At 36.9% G+C, this 21,839-nt stretch overlaps 2 protein-coding genes across 5 annotated transcripts in view; both read left to right on the top strand.

Moving 5' to 3' along the window:
• Positions 1-21,839, top strand: part of LOC142348577 (catenin beta-like) — a 291,880-nt gene that overhangs the window by 28,241 nt on the left and 241,800 nt on the right. The gene's annotated exons all lie outside the window — the stretch shown is intronic.
• The window catches only part of LOC142348575 (uncharacterized), a 222,908-nt gene that overhangs the window by 12,063 nt on the left and 189,006 nt on the right, over positions 1-21,839 (top strand). For 2 of the 4 annotated variants that reach the window (XM_075399967.1, XM_075399964.1), the window contains exon 7: positions 25-1,206. The exons of the other annotated variants lie outside the window; for them this stretch is intronic. In XM_075399967.1, coding sequence (XP_075256082.1) covers positions 25-476 — 452 coding nt within the window. In that variant the 3' untranslated portion in view covers positions 477-1,206. Of the gene's footprint in view, positions 1-24; positions 1,207-21,839 lie in introns of those variants that run through there. 4 annotated transcript variants of the gene reach the window in all.

Genomic DNA, 21,839 nt, shown 5'->3' with positions numbered 1-21,839 from the left:
CAAATAGAGCATTCTTTATTTCAGTTAATCAGTTATCTGAATCAACGGATACAGATTCATCTCCAAAGGCTACAGGAAGTAGTAACGTGCAAAATTCAAATGGTTCTCAAGGTTCGAACCAGGCTCATAAAACAAAACCTGAACAGTCATATCAACATCAGGCTACGAGTTCAAGATTTGCCCAAGGTGCGCAGCACCGTCCACATCAATCCCGTCAAATTGAGAGGTTTTATACGGAAATTGTGGAACCCGCTAACGTCAACAGTTTAGACGATATGAGTGTTATCGCAAAAGAGGACAAAATGCACGTTTTCATGAAGAGTAATTTTGGCTTAAGTAGTCAGAACGAATGTCCGATTCCGCCAGAAGATGAAGTATCAATAGCCCCTAATTCACCCGATGGAAGTCATTTTACTTCCATCAGTCACATGCCGCCAAATGCACCCTACAGATATGACCACAAATTTAACTTCTGACCACTGTTTGATAGTTGACAAGACGATTCAACTTTTCGATTCCAGGTATATGGGTAACAGGCAGCAACTACTCTCTCGGTCTTTACCCAATATAGCCCCCAAGCGTTATCTTGTAGCGTATAACCTTCACCACCGCAATTATCGTAAATCTACCGTCTATCTTAAATCATGGGGGCATGATGGTGGAAAACCTATCTATTTTGGAAAACTGATAATGATCATCGAAAAATTAATATAAATGGTGTGTACTCTCTATTTGAAGGAGTTATTAAATTATACTGTGTGAAAAGTAGACGTGAAGTGACAACCATATCTGTGCAATCTTGGAATTGATGATTCTTCAGAACTCAGCATTGTAGAAACCATTTTGCGCCAAACCCCTGTCCCAAAGAACAAGATCATTTATAATAGATTGTTTAACACACTTTTGTAGCGATGTGAATTAATTGCAACGAATAGTTCAGCGATTGTTACCCTCAACAAAATATTGTACAGAACTATTATACAAGCGTACATATAAACAACCGCAAAACATGCCGTAATTTATTCACTTATGGCCATGATCATGTACTATCATTCTATGGAACATGGAAATGGCGACCCTAGTATAATATATTGTTCTCGTATATGAGTCTTATGAATCATTTGTTTGTCTGCATCAAGAATTTGTTAATGTGATTATTAGTGTCAATTATTAGTCAACATTTATTTCAGTTGAAGTTTACCAGAAGTTTTTTCAGTTAAGCAAAATAAAGAATTATAACTAAAATACATAAAAGCTCAGTCAAATTGATACAAGTAGCAGGTACTGTTTAATTGCTCTCGAACGAAGTTTGTAGCAATTATATTAGTCCTGTTGGTCTTTCTTATGCGATTTTTTTGCTTGACCGATTTTTCCTCTGACCCATTTGACTTTCGTCTTTAAAAACGGAATAAACAGGTAGCGCACCGCGGGCATTTAGTTTCATCAGAGGCCCTTAGCCGCGTTTAGTAGTCCTTCTAGTGCTTAGTGTGGTGAAGCTACTGAGAAGGCCGTAGTTTAAGGTTAAAAGGTCATTTAGAATTTTTTGTGCGCAAAATGTTCAAAATTTTTGTTTTTTTTTTCGATTGTTTTGTTGGACCAGTCTAAACTTGAGGCTGGTGAAAGTTGATAAAGGTCTTTTGCAAGACATAAGTACTTTTAATGACCATTTTAAGAGCTATATGTAATTCAAACAAATACACGCAAATTGGTACTAATTTTTAATAGCCGCACAGCGATAGCTGGGGCTATTATTGGCCTTCACTTGGCTTTTTTTTATTTCGTCATGATTTTTGTTTCGACCATATGACGTCACAGCCACTTTTTGTTCATTCGTTCATGCAATTTCAACTGAATTGCATGCGTGACGTCATTTTTCGCTCTTAGTGGAGCCAGTTTTTTTGTTCATTCGCGTGATTAAATTTTTGGTCACACTTGACTTACCTCACTCTCAAAAATGACTTCCTAACTTTGAAATTGACTTTTATTTACTTTAATTCAAAGAGGTAAGGTCAAATGAGTGTGTGTCACTCTAAATGAAGGTTATTTGAGATCAGCTAATAGAGGCAGCAATAACTTATACAGATTTTTAATCAAAATATAACAGATTAGCCTTCAATGAAAAGACAAATTTTTTTGGTCTGTCTTTTTTAATGTTTTTTTTTGAGACTGCCGATCTACGAATCTATTACGGCTACTTTCTGGCAATCTTCTTAGTTTTTGATCTTTTTGAAATTTATGTCTTTTTTTGAGTATATAGCCCGTATCAATGAACCTCCTCTAGTGTTTGATAATAGGTTGTTACATAGTTTGTGGGGGGTAATGGAATCGTTTTCAACACTTGAACATCACGAATTTTAGCATTGTTTTTGACAAAATTTGCATTTTTAATTTTTTTGACATTTATTGTCATTATTCAAGTTTTTCTGGACAACTAGAAATTCTTCTTAGAGATTTTATAATAAGTTACTGAAAATTTTTTTTGGCCAAATGCTAGCAACTTTTGATAAAATTTGCTATTTTTTTGTAGTTTTTCGTGATTTTTTTTTCATTTTTAGGTTTCTCCAGCCTCAGGAGCCACGGAACCTCCTCTGGCGTTTGATAGTAATTTACTGCAAACTTTCTAGATGTGGAATGTTTCTAAAGGTTTTAATATCACGAATTTTGGCAATTTTTAAAAAAACTATAATTGCAACTTTTCAAGTTTCTTTAATACTTATGAAAGTTTTTTGCGCAAAAGGGGTCAGGGACCTCCTGCAAGGTTTAATGAAGAGCTAAAGCATAGTTTAGAGTTTATGGAATTTTATCGAGATTTCAATGACTCGAGATTAAGCAATTTTTTGATAAAATTTTTTAATGAAGTTTTTTGTTTGCAAGATTTTGTTTAAAAATTGCAATTGTTTTTGAAAATTTTGGTTAGTTTTGTCCAGTCAGAGTTTCACGATCATTACTGGCCAACGAAAATTCTTATGTCCTGCAGATTTGTTACGTACATGAGAGAATTACAGAGACGAACATGGTTTTGAATTTTTTTTTCACTCCGAAATCTTGAATCTTTTATAAGTTTTGCACCATTGTTTTTTTTTCTATGATTTAGTTACTAACAATGCTAAAAAACCAGAACTTGCAGAGTCGAATCCCATCAGGGAAAATTTTTCTAGCTCTCTTTCTGTTTGTTAGGGTTTCTTTCCTTCTCTTCCTTGTTCACGTTTTATCTCACTATGTTTCTCTTTTTGCTTAACTCTTTGTTGATGCTGCTCTTATGTGACGTGATGTCATCATCTATTACTCTCATTAACGCTGAATTATTGTAGAAATGTTTATCATAGATGACTTAACTAGCATTTTCTAGGAAATCACTGTTAATTGCTCTCAAACGATGTTTGTGCCAATTATATTAATCCTGCTGGTCTTTTTTATGCAGTTTTTTGTCGGTCCTGTTTGACTTTTCGACCTCTGAAACGGGATAGAGAGGTAGTGCTCAGTGGGCATTGTTTTCATGGGGCCTTTCGGCTCACTAGTCTCCAAATGTGCGATTCACAGAAACGGCTTTGGAGACCTATACTTATGGTGCTAAGGGCGGCTCTTAGAGATCCCACTCCCGTCCCCAGATCCCCCCCAATCCCCACCCCCTACTCATAGTTCGGGCCGTAAGGGCCCATTCAGGCAAAGATCACCCTCCCACCATTGCCCCCCCCCCCCGCGCTGCGCTCACCTCCCGCTCCTTCAATTAAGCTAAAGCTAGCCTCACTAAACCGTGGCTAGCTAGCTACTGACGAAGCCAACCGGTCGCCGGTCATTTGAGAGCAATTTGACCGACGTTAGCCGGTTATGTTTTAAATTTGTGGTCTAGTTGATCATAAAGGAATTTGAGCTCTACGTTGAAGCAATTCATCTCTTACGATACACGACTAAAGCCTTGCAGCATTGAGAAGTTATGAGAAAAAGTGGCGTTATTCTAGAAGGGCAACCTCAAAATGTCCATTTCCTAAACAGTACGTAGTATGAAATAAACTTCAATTGGTGACTAACAAGCCGAAACGAACATCAAGTGTGGTTATCATGGTCCAATTAGAACATCTAAGAGGCGAGTAAATTGACTGGTATTTAGTGCATTAGTTGTTCTCGAACGAAGTTTATTAATTATATTAGTGCTGGTCCTTTTTGCGAGTTTTCGTTCTAACATTTTTCGTCTACTTGTTTTTTTCTCATCTGATCATGTGACTTTTTGTCCTCAAACGGGATGAACTGGAAAAGCACATAGGGATTTAAGTGCTCTCAGGGCTTTGCGGCTCACTAGTCTCTAAGTATGCGATTCACTTATTACAAGACTTATTACGAATCATTGATTACGCGACCTGTTCATGGTGTAAAGGGCTGTCTTAGAGTTTTTCGCCCCTCCAATTAACGTCCTTCGACCTAAACCCCCTGCACATAATTCTACCCGTACCCTGCACGCTCGATACCAGCCGCGCTCATACTCGCACTACCCCCGTGCTCACCCGCCTCAATTGAACTAAAGCTAGCCTCCCTAAACCGCTACGTGCTACTGACAAAGTCAGCCGCTCTGCAGTCGAGCAATTCGTCCGATGTTAGTTGGTTGTGTTTTTTTCTTTTCAATCAGATTTCACGCTTTTATTGTTACCTTTTAAGGTAGATGAGTTTGTTCCTCGTATGCGTTTTTATGGGAACTACGATCAATGCCTGATTAAGACAATTAAGAGGTAAGGTAAGCAAATTACTATATCCTTATATGTGCTAATTGAATCCTGGAAGCGTTACGCAATAAGAGTGGTTCGCACATTGCTCTGTTTTATCTAGAAAAATTTGGACAAGAATAGGGAGACTTTGTTTAATTATGCAAAAATTTTTGTAGCAGTTATATTGATGTGTTAGGCTTTAAAATTCGATGAATTTCATGCTTTATTGGGTCTTGTCTTAAAACCTGTCCACCCCTTCAAACATTTAAGGCTAAAACTTAGTGATAATACTGCTCACGTTGAAACTAGAGCAAAAACGTGAGCAGTTTTAAGAGTAGTTTTTACCTTATTTTTTTTCAAATTTGCTCTCGACCTAAGTTTGAAGCAATTATTGTAAACGTGTTTGTCTTTTTCACGCAAAAGTTTAGCTTGAATGCTGTCGTTCTGAGTGAATTTAACACGCTTGCCAGCATTTGAACTCAAATGGTGGCAATTAACTACTAAAAGTCGCCAATATTGCGCCAAAATTTGTAAATTTTTGCTTACATATTTTTAGCGGTTATAATGTATATATTAACCTCCAGTGACGTCTTTTAAAGCCCCTTACTAAATTTATTTACTCTCTTTGAGACAAACTGAACAAGATTTGAGCTCCCACTAGTCGTTCGCGAGCAATGTTTTCGAATGTTTTTTTGTCGGTTTTCTATAGTTATCGAGAAAACGGTGTTTGAACTAATATTTTTACACTCTGCGATTTGACTTCTAAATTCTTTGATTCTTTGTTTTTTGAGTTTTTGTTTTCTTCTTCTGTTAATTAGATTTTCACATGAATTGAATTCTTAGTCTTTATCTTAATTGATTACTTCATTCTCTAAATGTCTATTTAGGTTAATCTAAATCTTTTCATGGTTAATTAGGCAAAACAGCCTAATAAAGTATTGTAAAATTATAGTTTTTGGCGTCAGAAGTAAACGAGGATGCTCGTTAATATGGGTTCGCACATGATGTTCCAACCCGAGCGCATCTACGTTTTTGACTTAATTGTCAACCTAATGATGAGATGAATAAGAATAGATGTTTAGGTTTAAAAAAATCGTTACACAACCGAACTACTGATTGAATTGCATAAAACCATGCCTCTTTACAGTGCTCACAAGATCTGCCATTAGAACGACTACAAGAAAGAAAACAATCAACATAATAAGCAAAAACGAATGTTTTTAACATTTACCAGTCACAAAACTTTTATCAAAACTCATTCTCCAACAAACAAACATCAGTTACATGATATCAATGGAAAAACAGTTTTTGAATTACAAGGAGTTAGATATTAACTTTTGATGAAAATAACAAAAACCGGAAAACATTTTTAAAAAGATGAAAATGGACAATATAATAAATCTTAATACTATTCGTTATAAACTGACTGCATTGAGTAACTTCATTCATTCAACCCTCAATTAGAAGCCTTTGAGACCACTCAGCATTTTACGACTACATGGAGAATTAAAGAGAAGGCGAAGACAGCAAATTCAAAATGAAACTTAGCAAAAAAAAACTGTCGAAGCCAATAAAAAAGATATACTTGGTAAAAATTTTTCTAATCTATGATCATTTAACTTTTTAACAGCAATGGGGTTCTTCTTTGTCTTTACAATATGACTTCAATAAGTCAACAAGTGTGAACAATATAATAAAACCACGAATTTTTTGAGAAAATCTGCTATATCAACGCCATTAAATTCAATAGCTTTCAAAGGTAGTAAAAAGTAACTGAAGCTATGACTCAATGAGAACGAAAGGATGTTTGTAAACCGTTGGTTGTCAAGAGGACATCAAAATAATTCTTATGCTTATGAAAACAACAAGAAATACATGCAAAAATCAAAAGTTCAGTAGAAAAGTGCCAGAAGAAAGTGTCGAAGCCATTTAAACCATACGCGTTCCTCTTTAAACTTCATCTGTGGTCCACTGAACGTCTTTTCTAGGCCAATGGGAATAAAATAGTATTTGGAAAATAAGTGTTATATTTGGATAATGTGATAAGAGTTCAAATGTAACCAATAAAATGAGAATAAAAAAATTTTTTTAAAAAAAGTTCATATCTTGCGTCATTGAAATCATAACCAATAATTAGAAGATGAAACCACTAACCAGAAAAATTTTAGTTGCAGTAGAAAGCAATTGGGTCCTGTCAATACTCAGACGGACTAACAGTTCTTAAAACCATCAAGATTGGTTAATGTTGTCTTTTTGGACGTCTTCTTGAAGTCAATGGGAACTATCAAGTTTCGGATAATGATATAGGCTTTCAGAAGGAACCAAAATTATTTCAAAAAAATCTTTATTTTTTTTTGGAATTAAGAAAACTCATGGCATTGAAGTCATAAAACCATTAGTTTGCAAATAAATCCGCTTACAAGAATAATATGCGTTGCAGTAAAAAAAGAAGAGGGTCCTCAAGTCATTACTGAGACTGGCTTACAGTTCATGAAAATAAGCTTAATAATGGTTTGTGTTAAAAAACAGTTTTCGATTTTTTTTATGAAGTTTTAATAGCCACTAATTTCAGTAGCCCTTGAAAAATTCCAGAGGTTCGCAAACTTATGCCTCGATAGAATTTTAAAGATGTTTGCCACTCTTTATTCAACATTAAGACATCACGATAAATCTTATGGTTATGACAGCAACAACAGAAGCAGGCAAAATCCGAAAATTCAGTATAAAAGTGCAAGAAAGTGTCGAAGCCGTTTCAACCATAATCTTTTTCCTGAAAACTTTATCTATGATCCAGTGAACGTCTTCCCTAAGCCACTGGGATCTATCAATATTAGGATAATTTATCCAATATTAGGAAGTATTAAAAGGAACCATAATAAAAATTATGTAAATTTGTGTAATCCAAGTCATGAAATCAATAGTTAAAAGATAAAACCGCTAACCAGATTCAATTTAGTTGCAGTAGAAAAAGGTCCTGTCATAACTGAGACTGACCTACAGTTCACGAAAAGATGTTGGTTAATTTTGGTTAATGTTCAAAAAAATTCTTAAAAAATTTTTTAAAATTCTTAACAGCCATTTAACTCAAGTTTTTTTAACGGAAGTAAAAAATACACTACGTTATGCCTTGATGGGAACACAAGGATTTTTGTCATCGATATTTCATCAATGAGATTTCACAATAAGTCCGATGAATATGTAAACAACGACAAATACAAGCAAAAATTAAAAAAAATTCAGCCGAAGTGCGAGAAGAAAGTGTCGAAGCCATTTAAACGAGAATCTTTTCTCTGAAAACTTTATCTATGATCCACTGGACGTCTTTTCAAAGGCAATGAAAACTATCAATATTTGGATAACGAGATAAAGTTTCAAAGGGAACCAAAACTACAAAATATAATCTGAACTTTTTTTGAAGTTATGCAAACTAGTGTTATCGAAATCATAAAAACAATATTTAGCAGATAAAAACGAATACCAGAGTAATTCCGGTTGCATTGAAAAGGAGAAGGTTTCTGTCGTTACTGAGACTGATTTACTGTTCGTAAAAATAAGTTTATTATCGGTTAATGTTCAAAAAAATTCGAAAAACTCTTTTTTAAAGTCTTAACAGTCATTAGTTGTCCACTCAAAGCACTATATGGGTTTACCTAGTGCTCATAAGGAAGCCGGTTGCACTTTTATTTAGCGAGTCTACGCTATTGGACTCCCAAAAATTAGTAAAATCTCAAAAGCGAATCAAAATTTCATTCAAAATTTTGAAAACAAAAAGTTGAAGACAAAAAAACATAAGTGATTCCTTGAAAGCGAATTTTTGTTCATTGGGTATCATTTGACTGTAAATGAGGTTGGTCACTAGCCTCTAAGTGACTAGCCTCTAAGTGATTTAATAAACAATAATAAATAGCAAATGTTTTCTAATAGAACAGCTCTTAAATTGAAGCCGAGTTTTTTTGTTGATTTTAAACTTCCTCATGAGACCAGATATAGTCTTTTTATCGGTCTGTTGGTAGCACCAATTTGTCTCAATTTGTAGCGTTAAATGTAATTTTGAAATAATTTTTTTAATAGAAAAGCCTTAATTTGAACAAAAATTACGCTAAAAGTGAAAAAAATCATGCAAATATCACGTGTTCACACAATTCTAAACCTCGATAAATCCTCGAAAAATGCGAAATTCAAAGAAAACTTAAGTTCGATTTCTACGCTGGACGAGCTTTTTAATGATACAACTCACATTTCTCTGCGATGAATATATCGATCGGCCAAAATTGTCTGAACAAAAAACCCATTTGAGTATATAGTTCCTCCCCTCACAAGTGGGGTCGGAACAAAAAATATTGAAATTTGTAGAAAAATAAATTGAATTTTTAAAAATCTTATCAATTGATTTTCCAAAGCTATCAATTCAGTTCAATTTCTGGTACTCTGCTTTCTTACGGCGCCGAATCCTGTTTCGCAGCCGTTTTGACCAGTAGAATATTCCCAAAATTTGAAGTAAGAAATACATGAGTAGTAAAAGCGAATATAATGCCATTGCCATTAATTTCTGCATTTGAAACAAAGACAGTCGGAAGTTTTGATGGAGTGAGTGAAAAATAAACTCAAAAGCTGCTCAAGGAATTGCGGAATTGTGGACCGCCCAACTGATCTTTATGACAAAAAAAACTGAAAGCGTCGCCGATAAAGTAACAAAATGGTGTGATTGAAATAAAGATAATTTCTGCAGTTGGAATCTCAAAACCTGAAGTGCTCATTTGCAGACTCAATTGATACTTTTTTGGAGCAAAGGGATGAAGATAATTTCTTTGGAAGAATGAGAATCAGCCTAAGTAGCTGAAATTAACAGGACTGTTGGAACAGAAGCTCCTCAAAACTGAAAAGTACGCGAACGAGACTTATATGAATCATAAAAACCTGGAAATCAACAAATTTAAACTTGTTTTATCTGCCTCTCATTGATTTTGGTAACTTAGCGTTCTCTGCTATTTAGTTTTTGAATATAATGATATCATTGTTGATTTCTGACAATTCACAAGACATTTTAATCCAATAATACAGATACTTGTCTCAAAATATTCAAATTATTGTCAGACTGCCATGTTCAGACTTTCTTCAAAACGGAAGCTCGTCGCCAAAATAATCAGTAAGCAAAGTCAACGAAAAAAAGCAGATTTAGCAATAAAAAGATGAAATTACCACACGAACGAGTCAGTTTAACAGAAATTTAACTGGTTTGGTATAGAAGTTGCAAAAGGTTTTATTGGGTCGTTTTGCTTAAATCTTAGATAATTTTAGCTCAAATTTGTGCATAATAAACTGATGAAAATACAAGATTGAAACTGCAAACGCCTTTGATTATTCTAAAAACTCTTCAACATAATGTGCAACTATTTGAGACCCTGCCACTTCAATTTCAGTGACAGTTTTCCAAGGAATAGAAATAAAACGCAATAAAGGTACCAAGGCAATTTATGTAATGAAACATATATTCTGGACTTGTTTGGTTGCTCTTATTTGGTTGTGACGTCCTATGAGATATTTTATAGCAAAGAGTGAAACTCTCTGGTTTTTTGGCAGTGGTTAAATCATCGGCAAATTCATGCTTTGACTTCTTTTCGGGAATTTGCAATGTAACGGTGGACATGCTCCAAGAAAGGAGGGCAGGGGTTGATCATCTTGATAGTTGTTTAGTCCGATATTTTTGAATCTACACATTTGAAACATAAAATGCTGTTAAGCTAATAGCATCAAGGAGCGGCGGAGCTAGTTCATGGTGCCTAAGACCAGAGCAAAAATTTAGTCAAAGAAAATACGGAGAAAAAAAAAACCCGTGCGAGGCCGGCGACCGGACGCACGAGCCGTAAGCCGTTTTTACATTGACAACTCGTACCTCACCGTCTCGTCGAGGGGCTGTTTCCTCCTTTCTGCCAAGGTTCCAATTTTTTCTCGGCGTCAAGTCTCTGAATAACCACACAGCATCTATTTTCAAATGAGGCTGTTTGTTGTCTGTCCATTTTTTTCTCTTGATTAATTTCGACAGATTTTCCTTTATCAAACGCAGCGACACGTGATTCATCGACTGCTGAACGTGCTTATTGAAAGCAGTTGGCTTTTTTTCTCCAAAACTTCCGGGTGGCAGGGAACTGTACGGGCGTTGAATGAGGAAATGGTTAAGAGTGAGAGGTTCTTCGTTGTCGGGCTGACGGGCAACTTTTGTCAAAGGTCTGGAATTCAGGATTGCTTCAACTTCAATCATTATTGTCTCGAAAATGTCGAAGGAGAGACGCTTAGATCCTAGAATGATCAAGAGTGTCCTCTTTGCGCTCTGAATCAGTCACTCCCACACACCACCGAAAAGAGCGCCGTACGGTGGGTTAAATTTCCATGTGGCGTTGACTGCAGCTAGGGCTTCATAAATCCTGTCTTTGTTTAAAGCCTTAAACAATTTCTTAAGCTCTTCGGAGGCCCAACAAACGTTTTTCCAATATTGCTGTACAGCAAAATATGTTGATAGCTTTGGCAGGCGAACCGTCGGTATGCAATGAGGAAAGTGTCTGTATTCAAGTCTGCACATGTTTCCAAATGGACTGCTTGCGTAAAGAGGCATGTAAAAATAAGTCCATAGTTTCTCGATTTTGATTTTGTCTTCAATATAAAACTGGTCGAAGAAGTCCAGTCCTGTGCTGGCGAACGGAACTTTGGTCACTGTGAAAAAGTTGAATGCAAGAAGTGGGGCCATTATTTGTTTCATATTCTGAGTGTCAAAACGGTGACACAAAAAACATTGCCTTTTTTTGTTGGGAGTGTTTTTCGCAGTTCGATGTTACTAGGTGACGTTGTTGTATGAAAGCTTTGACCGGCTCTGTTGCGTGATGAGCACAAACTCTGTGCGCACGTTCAAGGTATAGTCTTGCAATCTTTTCCTTTGCATCAAAGATTATTGGACCTTTTTCTATCTCGATTTCTGTTGGACCAATCAGAAGACGGCCACTAGATCGTAGCAGACCATTTTGGTCTTTTATTGGATTCAAGTCTCTCAATTTGCAACATTAATATTAGTTGGGAAATGATTCCACTCATCAATTTTAGTTGCTTTTTTAATTTCTTCCAGTCGATTGGATACGAAAACGTTTTTTTTCATAGTTGAACTGATTCTAATCTAAGACAACGCGACTATCGGTCCACAAGTAGACTTTTTCGAATTTTAATGTCAATTCGGTCTGTATCGAAGGGCGCAGGCTTTTACCTAAAACGGCAGCTTCCAGTTCAAATTTTGGCACATGAATTTGCTTAGTTGATGCAACTTTGCATTTTCCAAGCAGGAAAGACGTTTGAAAGCTTTCGTCCTGCTTATGGGTGCCAATGTACGCAACTGCTGCCAATGCAACAGTTGAGGCATCAACAAAGACTTTAATCTGGTGATTATTTTCTTGATTCGTTGAGGTGTTCAACCATCTGGGGATTTCAATATTACGCATTGCAAAGAAGCTCTTAAGCACTTTTTGTAAGTTGAAATGTAGATCGCCCGGAAGTGGTTCCTCCCACTTCTTTCCCAGCATCCAGACTTGCTGTGAAAGCATTTTGATTCTAATTGTGAGCGGAGACAATATTCCCAGGGTATCGAAAATGGTTGACACTGAGCTGAACATGTTCTTTTTTGTATACTTGCTCGCATTTCGGGGAAATTGTTCTAATGTCTCCATTAGAAATCAGTCAGTTCTAGTATTCGAGATAAAGTTTCAAAGGGAACCAAAATTACAAAATAAAATCCGAACTTTTTTTGAAGTCATGCAAACTAGTGTTATCGAAGTCATAAAAACAATATTTAGCAGATAAAAACGAATACCAGAGTAATTCTGGTTGCATTGAACAGGAGAAGGTTCCTGTCGTTACTGAGACTGATTTACTGTTCGTAAAATTAAGTTTATTATCGGTTAATGTTCAAAAAAAATTCGAAAAACTCTTTTTTAAAGTCTTAACAGTCATTAGTTGTCCACTCAAAGCACTATATGGGTTTACCTAGTGCTCATAAGGTAGCCGGTTGCACTTTCATTTAGAGAGTCTACGCTATTGGATTCCCAAAAATTAGTAAAATCTCAAAAGAGAATCAAAATTTCATTCAAAATTTTGAAAACAAAAAGTTGAAGACAAAAAAACATAAGTGATTCCTTGAAAGCGAATTTTTGTTCATTGGGTATCATTTGACTGTAAATGAGGTTGGTCACTAGCCTCTAAGTGACTAGCCTCTAAGTGATTTAATAAACAATAATAAATAGCAAATGTTTTCTAATAGAACAGCTCTTAAATTGAAGCCCAGTTTTTTTTGTTGATTTTAAACTTCCTCATGAGACCAGATATAGTCTTTTTATCGGTCTGTTGGTAGCACAAATTTGTGTCAATTTGTAGCGTTAAATGTAATTTTGAAATAATATTTTTAATAGGAAAGGCTTAATTTGAACAAAAATTACGCTAAAAGTGAAAAAAATCATGCAAATATCACGTGTTCACACAATTTTAAACCTCGATAAATCCTCGAAAAATGCAAAATTCAAAAAAAAACTTAGTTTCGATTTCTACGCTGGACGAGCTTTTTAATGATACAACTCACATTTCTCTGCGATGAAAATATCGATCGGCCAAAATTGTCTGAACAAAAGAAAACCCATTTGAGTATATAGTTCCTCCCCTCACAAGTGGGGTCGGATCAAAAAATATTGATATTTGTAGAAATATAATTTGAATTTTTAAAAATGTTATCAATTGCTTTTCCAAAGCTATCAATTCAGTTCAATTTCTGGTACCCTGCTTTCTTACGGCGCCGAATCCTGTTTCGCAGCCGTTTTGACCAGTAGAATATTCCCATAATTTGAAGTAAGAAATACATGAGTAGTAAAAGCGAGTATAATGCCATTGCCATTAATTTCTGCATTTGAAACAAAGACAGTCGGAAGTTTTGATGGAGTGAGTGAAAAATAAACTCAAAAGCTGCTCAAGGAATTGCGGAATTGTGGACCGCCCAACTGATCTTTATGACAAAAAAAATTGAAAGCATCGCGGATAAAGTAACAAAATGGTGTGACTACTTTGAAATAAAGATAATTTCTGCAGTTGGAATCTCAAAACCTGAAGTGCTCATTTGCAGACTCAATTGATACTTTTTTGGAGCAAAGGGATGAAGATAATTTCTTTGGAAGAGTGAGAATCAGCCTAAGTAGCTGAAATTAACAGGACTGTTGGAACAGAAGCTCCTCAAAACTGAAAAGTACGCGAACGAGACTTATATGAATCATAAAAACCTGGAAATCAACAAATTTAAACTTGTTTTATCTGCCTCTCATTGATTTTGGTAACTTAGCGTTCTCTGCTATTTAGTTTTTGAATATAATGATATCATTGTTGATTTCTGACAATTCACAAGACATTTTAATCCAATAATACAGATACTTGTCTCAAAATATTCAAATTATTGTCAGACTGCCATGTTCAGACTTTCTTCAAAACGGAAGCTCATCGCCAAAATAATCAGTAAGCAAAGTCAACGAAAAAAAGCAGATTTAGCAATAAAAAGATGAAATTACCACACGAACGAGTCAGTTTAACAGAAATTTAACTGGTTTGGTATAGAAGTTGCAAAAGGTTTTATTGGGTCGTTTTGCTTAAATCTTAGATAATTTTAGCTCAAATTTGTGCATAATAAACTGATGAAAATACAAGATTGAAACTGCAAACGCCTTTGATTATTCTAAAAACTCTTCAACATAATGTGCAACTATTTGAGACCCTGCCACTTCAATTTCAGTGACAGTTTTCCAAGGAAAAGAAATAAAACGCAATAAAGGTACCAAGGCAATTTATGTAATGAAACATATATTCTGGACTTGTTGGTTTGCTCTTATTTGGTTGCGACGTCTTATGAGATATTTTATGGTAAAGAGTGAAACTTTGACTTCTTTTCGGGAATTTGCAATGTCACGGTGGACATGCTCCAAGAAAGGAGGGCAGGGGTTTATCATCTTGATAGTTGTTTAGTCCGACATTTTTGAATCTACACATTTGAAACATAAAATGCTGTAAAGCTAATAGCATCAAGGAGCGGCGGAGCTAGTTCATGGTGCCTAAGGCCAGAGCAAAAATTTAGTCAAAGAAAATACGGAGAAAAAAAAACCCGTGCGAGGCCGGCGACCGGACGCACGAGCCGTAAGCCGTTTTTACATTGACAACTCGTACCTCACCGTCTCGTCGAGGGGCTGTTTCCTCCTTTCTGCCAAGGTTCCAATTTTTTCTCGGCGTCAAGTCTCTGAAGAACCACACAGCATCTATTTTCAAAGGAGGCTGTTTGTTGTCTGTTCTTTTTTTTCTCTTGATTAATTTCGACAGATATTCCTTTATCAAACGCAGCGACACGTGATTCATCGACTGCTGAACGTGCTTATTGAAACCAGTTGGCTTTTCTTCTCCAAAATTTCCAAGTGGCAGGGAACTGTACGGGCGTTGAATGAGGAAATGATTAAGAGTGAGAGGTTCTTCGTTGTCGGGCTGACCGGCAACTTTTGTCAAAGGTCTGGAATTCAGGACTGCTTCAACTTCAATCATTATTGTCTCGAAGATGTCGAAGGAGAGACGCTTAGATCCTAGAATGATCAAGAGTTTCCTCTTTGCGCTCTGAATCAATCACTCCCACATACCACCGAAAGGAGCGCCGTACGGTGGGTTAAATTTCCATGTGGCGTTGACTGCAGCTAGGGCTTCATAAATCCTGTCTTTGTCTAAAGCCTTAAACGATTTCTTAAGCTCTTCGGAGGCCCAACAAACGTTTTTTCAATTTTGCTGTACAGCAAAATATGTTGATAGTTTGGCAGGCGAACCGTCGGTATGCAATGAGGAAGGTGTCTGTATTCAAGTCTGCACATGTTTCCAAATGGACTGCTTGCGTAACGAGGCATGTAAAAATAAGTCCATATTGTTTCTCGATTTTGATTTTGTCTTCAATATAAAACTGGTGGAAGAAGTCCAGTCCTGTGCTGGCGAACGGAACTTTGGTCTCTGTGAGAAAGCGGAATGCAAGAAGTGGGGCCATTATTTGTTGCATATTCTGAGTGTCAAAAGGGTGACACAAAAACATCGCTGTTTTATTGTTGGGAGTGTTTTTCGCAGATCGATGTTACTAGGTGAAGTTTTTGTATGAAAGATTTGACCGGCTCTGTTGCGTGATGAGCACAAACTCCGTGCGCACGTTCAAGGTATAGTCTTGCAATCTTTTCCTTTGCATCAAAGGTTATTGGACCTTTTTCTATCTGGATTTCTGTTGGACCAATCAGAAGACGGCCACTAGATCGTAGCAGACCATTTTGGTCTATTATTGGATTCAAGTCTCTCAATTTGCAACATTAATATTAGTTGGGAAATGATTCCACTCATCAATTTTAGTTGCTTTTTTAATTTCTTCCAGTCGATTGGATACGAAGACGTTTTTTTTTCATAGTTGAACTGATTCTAATCTAAGACAACGCGACTATCGGTCCACAAGTAGACTTTTTCGAATTTTAATGTCAATTCGGTCTGTATCGAAGGGCGCAGGCTTTTACCTAAAACGGCAGCTTCCAGTTCAAATTTTGGCACATGAATTTGCTTAGTTGATGCTGCAACTTTGCATTTTCCAAGCAGGAAAGACGTTTGAAAGCTTTCGTCCTGCTTATGGGTGCCAATATACGCAACTGCTGCCAATGCAACAGTTGAGGCATCAACAAAGACTTTAATCTGGTGATTATTTTCTTGATTCGTTGAGGTGTTCAACCATCTGGGGATTTCAATATTACGCATTGCAAAGAAGCTCTTAAGCACTTTTTATAAGTTGAAATGTAGATCGCCCGGAAGTGGTTCCTCCAACTTCTTTCCCAGCATCCAGACTTGCTGTGAAAGCATTTTAATTCTAATTGTGAGCGGAGACAATATTCCCAGGGTATCGAAAATGGTTGACACTGAGCTGAACATTTTCTTTTTTGTATACTTGCTCGCATTTCGGGGAAATTGTTCTAATGTCTCCATTAGAAATCAGTCAGTTCTGGTATTCGATTTCTGACCGAGAACTCTTGATATCTTTCAGTTCAACCCGAATCTTTTGCACATTAATTTTTTTAGTAGGTGAAACTTTGCATTTCCAAGCAGGAAAGACGTTTGAAAGCTTTCGTCAAGCTTATGGGTGCGAATGTACTCAACTGATATTGGTTAACCATCCCTTCTTTGGGCCAGAGAAAGCGTAGTCCTTATTGGTTCCCATGCCATATTCCTATCAGCATGACCATGCTTACAATATCACAGATTATCAACTGGGTTTTCACGAAATCTCAGAAAGATTCCTACCAATTTGTTCAGCAGATTTAATCCTGTGATTAAATTGGAGTTCAAAAACTGGCGTTTATATTTGGCCGCAGTTTTTGCCAATCTGCGCACTAATCCGGTCTTGTTTTGAATAAACCACCGGAAGATGCGGCAAATACAAAATTTTCTCGGATTCTGGCTGCTGCATTTCAACTGGTTTGAAATAAAAATAAATTTGAACTAAATTTTGACATGAAAAATAGCTTTGAAATAAAGACATTTTCTGCAGTTGGAATCTCAAAACCTGAAGTGCTCATTTGCAGACTCAATTGATACTTTTTTGGAGCAAAGGGATGAAGATAATTTCTTTGGAAGAATTAGAATCAGCCTAAGTAGTTGAAATTAACAGGACTGTTGGAACAGAAGCTCCTCAAAACTGAAAAGTACGCGAACGAGACTTATATGAATAATAAAAACCTGGAAATCAACAAATTTAAACTTGTTTTATCTGCCTCTCATTGATTTTGGTAACTTAGCGTGCTCTGCTATTTAGTTTTTGAATATAATGATATCATTGTTGATTTCTGACAATTCACAAGACATTTTAATCCAATAATCCAGATACTTGTCTCAAATTATTCAAATTATTGTCAGACTGCAATGTTCAGACTTTCTTCAAAACGGAAGCTCATCGCCAAAATAATCAGTAAGCAAAGTCAACGAAAAAAAGCAGATTTAGCAATAAAAAGATGAAATTACCACACGAACGAGAGTCAGTTTAACAGAAATTTAACTGGTTTGGTATAGAAGTTGCAAAAGGTTTTATTGGGTCGTTTTGCTTAAATCTTAGATAACTTTAGCTCAAATTTGTGCATAATAAACTGATGAAAATACAAGATTGAAACTGCAAACGCCTTTGATTATTCTAAAAACTCTTCAACATAATGTGCAACTATTTGAGACCCTGCCACTTCAATTTCAGTGACAGTTTTCCAAGGAATAGAAATAAAACGCATTAAAAGTACCAAGGCAATTTATGTAATGAAACATATATATTGGACTTGTTTGGCTGCTCTCATTTGGTTGCGACTTCTTATGAGCTATTTTATGGGAACGAGTTAAACTCTCTGGTTTTTTGGCAGTGTTTAAATCATCGGCAATTTCAAGTATTGACTTCTTTTCTGGAATTTGTAAGGTCACGGGGATCATACTTCAAGAAAAGAGGAAAGGGGTTGATCAACTTGATTGTTGTTTAGTCTGACATTTTTAAATATTCGTATTTGAAACATAAAATGCTGTAAACCTATTAAATTCAAGAAGGGGCAGAGCTATTTCGTGGTGCTTATGGTGAGAGCAAGAAATTTAGTAACAAAAACACGGAGAAACAAGCCCGTGCGAGGCCGGCGACCAGACGCACGAGCCGTAAGCCGTTTTCACATTGACAACTCGTACCTCACCGTCTCGTCAAGGGGCTGTTTCCTCCTCTCTGCCAAGGTTCCAATTTCTCGGCGTCAATTCTCTGAATAACCACACAGCATCTAATTTCAACGGAGGCTGGTTGTTGTCTGTCTTTTTTTCGCTTGATTACTCTCAGCAGGTATTCTTTTGTCAAACGCCGCCACACGTAGTTCATCGACTGCTGAACGTGCTTATTGAAACCAGTTGGTTTTTGTTCTCCAAAATTTCCGGGTGGCAGGGAACTGTACGAGCGTTGAATGAGGAAATAGTTAGGAATGAGTGCTTCTCCGTTGTCGGGCTGACCGGCAACGTTTGTCAAAGGGCTGGAATTCAAGATTGCTTCAACTTCAATCATTAGTCTCTAAGATGCCGAAGAAGAGACGCTTAGATCTTAGAAAGATCAAGAGTGTCCTCTTGGCGCTCTGAATTGATAGCTCTCACACGCCATCAAAAAGAGGGCCATACGGTGGGTTAAATTTCCTTGTGGCGTTGATTGCATCTAAGGCCTTATAATTCTTGTCTTTGTCTAAAGCCTTGAACGATTTCGTCAGCTCTTCGGAGGCCCAAAAAAGATATTTCCATTATTGCTGTACAGCAAAATAGGTCCGTAGCTTTGGCAGGTGAACCTTCGGAATGCATTGAGAAAGGTGTTTGTATCCATGTCTGTACATGTTTCCAAATGGACTGCTCGCGTAACGATGCATGTGAAAATGAGTCCATATTGTTTCTCGATTTTGATTAGTTTGTCTTCAATATAAAAGTGGCTGTCCAGTCCTGTGCTGGCCAACGGAAGTTTGATCTCTTCTGTGGGAAAGCGGAATGCAGACAGTGGGGCCATTATTGGGTGCATATTCAGAGTGTTAAAATGGTGACACAGAAAACATCGCGGTTTCCTTTTACGGAAAGTTTTTCTTCGTCCGATGTTACTACGTCACGTTGTTGTATGAAAGCTTTGACCGGCTCTGATGCGTGATGAGCACAAACTCTGTGCCCACGTTCAAGATATAATCTTGCAATCTTTTCCTTTGCATCAAAGATTTTTGGACATTTTTCGATCTCCATTTCCGTTGGACCAAACAGGAGACAGCCACTAGATCGTTGCAGACCATTTTGGTCAATCATTGGATTCAAGTTTTTCAATTTGCAGCATTAATATTAGTTGGGAAATGATTCCACTCATCAATTTTATATGCTTTTTTAATTTCTTCCAGTTGATTGGACACGAAAACGTTTTGTTTCATAGTTGAACTGATCCTTATCTAAGACCACGCGACTATCGGTCCACAAGTAGACTTTTTTTGAATTTCAATGTCAATTCGGTCTGTAACGAAGTGCGGAGGCTTGTACCTAAAACGGCAGCTTCGGGTTCTAATTTTGGCACATTAACTTGCTTAGTTGGTGCAACTTTGCAAATTCCGAGCAGGAAAGACGTTTGAAAGCTTTCGTCCTTCTTATGGGTGCAAATGTACGCAACTGCTGCCAATGCGACAGTTGAATCATCAACAAAGACATCAATCTGGTGATTATTTTTTTGATTCGTTGAGGTGTTCAACCATCTGGGGATTTCAATATACGGCATTGCAAAGAAGTTCTTAAGCAATTTTTGATAGTTGGAATGTAGATCGGCCGGAAGTGGTTCCTCCCACTTATTTCCTAACACCTAGATCTATTGTGAAACCCTTTTGATTCTAATTGTGAGCGGACACAATATTCCGAGGGGATCGAAAATGGTTGACACTGAGCTGAACATTTAAGTTTTTTATACTCCCTCGCATTTCGAGGAATTTGATCTAATGTCTCCATTAGAAATCAGTCAGTTCTGGTGTTCGATTTCTGATCGTGAACTCTTATTATCTTCCAGTTCAACCCGATCTTCTTGCACATCAATTTGCTTAGTTGGTGCAACTTTGCCTTTTCCAAGCAGGAAAGACGTTTGAAAGCTTTTGTCCTGCTTATGGGTGCGAATGTACGCAACTGTTACTGGTTAACCATCTCTTCCTGCATTGGGCCAGAGAAAGCGTAGTCCAGATTGGTTCTCATGCCATATTCCTATCAGCATGACCATGCTTACAATATCACAGAGAATATTAACTGGGTTTTCACGAAATTTCGGAAAAATTCCTACCAATTTGTTTAGCAGATCTAATCTTGCGATTAAATTGGAGTTCGAAAACTGGCTTTTATATTTGGCCGCAGCCTTTGCCAATCTACGCACTTTTCCGGTCTTGTTTGGATTATCAACCGGAAGATGCGGCAAAAACAATATTTTCTCGGGTTCTGGTTGCTGCATTTCAACTGACTTGAAAAAAAAAGTTTTAAAATCTGCTGTGATAGCTTATTCATTCAGCTCATTCAATCGGAATTGATTACTGAGACGCTTATGGAGACTTTTCAGCTAGCAGAGATCTGCAAAACAATTGTTTTCAGATCTCAATTACTCTCTCCAAGGTAGTCCAATTTCGTACCTCTCGCCATTGTAGCTGATTGTCTTGTTCAATATGTTAAGGGATTCCTTTTTGTCGGGATTTGTAGATTCGCTCTCCGGTTGAGTTCCTTCGGTTTCAATTGTCCAGAATTGGTCCAGCAATTCAACGAGGAGGGGTTGATCATTGAAGCTTTTTTGTGATATGTGGTACCCGTTTTCTGTTGGTGTGATAGCTGTTCAGTTTGCTTTTGTAGTCTTTCATACTCTCCACCTAGGGTCCATCCGAGCTTTTTCTTTTGGCTGAATGGCTGATTTTTTGTAGCTTGGATGAATTAAATTAGATATGTGGAGTCAAGGGTGTTTATTCCCAAAAACGCGCCGAAATTCGCCTTCGGCTTTGTCTGGGAGGTAAATGTGACGCAATTATTTGAATGCATCGCAAAACTGGTTGAGGTCAAATGTATTAGCGTTGCTACGTATAAACAGGGAGTGCTATAAGTAGTTGATATTTGAAATATTTGATCTAAATTTTCATAGGGTGCAACTGTCTCTGGTTCCGAAATTTTTGACAGTGCCATGTCGTGCTCTGTGTTAAGATACTGAAGAATTGTGGCTTCTAGATCTTTACATAGAAGAGCGAGGAAATCTGATATTTTGTCAAGTATGAAGGTAAATTGGCTTTCTGGATCAGTCAGAGGGTACGTAACCAAAGCTTTCTTACCGTTAAATAAGGATGCTGGGATTAGTTGAAGTTTTTCGGACCATTCTTTTGTTGTACAGTGTAGATGGTTCACGCTTAGATTTTGGTTGGAGTTGCCAAAATTAGCGCGCTGAATTTGACTCTAATTTTTGTTTGCAAAAACCTGTCCGTAGCGGCTGTTTTGTGATTTGGACGAGACGCTTCAGTTGCTGATACTTCCTTGTCCAGATTGCTGTTT

This window comes from Convolutriloba macropyga, chromosome 10 (assembly GCF_964194025.1).
Source record: "Convolutriloba macropyga chromosome 10, txConMacr16.3, whole genome shotgun sequence".
Lineage (NCBI taxonomy): Eukaryota > Metazoa > Xenacoelomorpha > Acoela > Convolutidae > Convolutriloba > Convolutriloba macropyga.
This window is presented reverse-complemented; position numbering and strand designations above follow the sequence as displayed.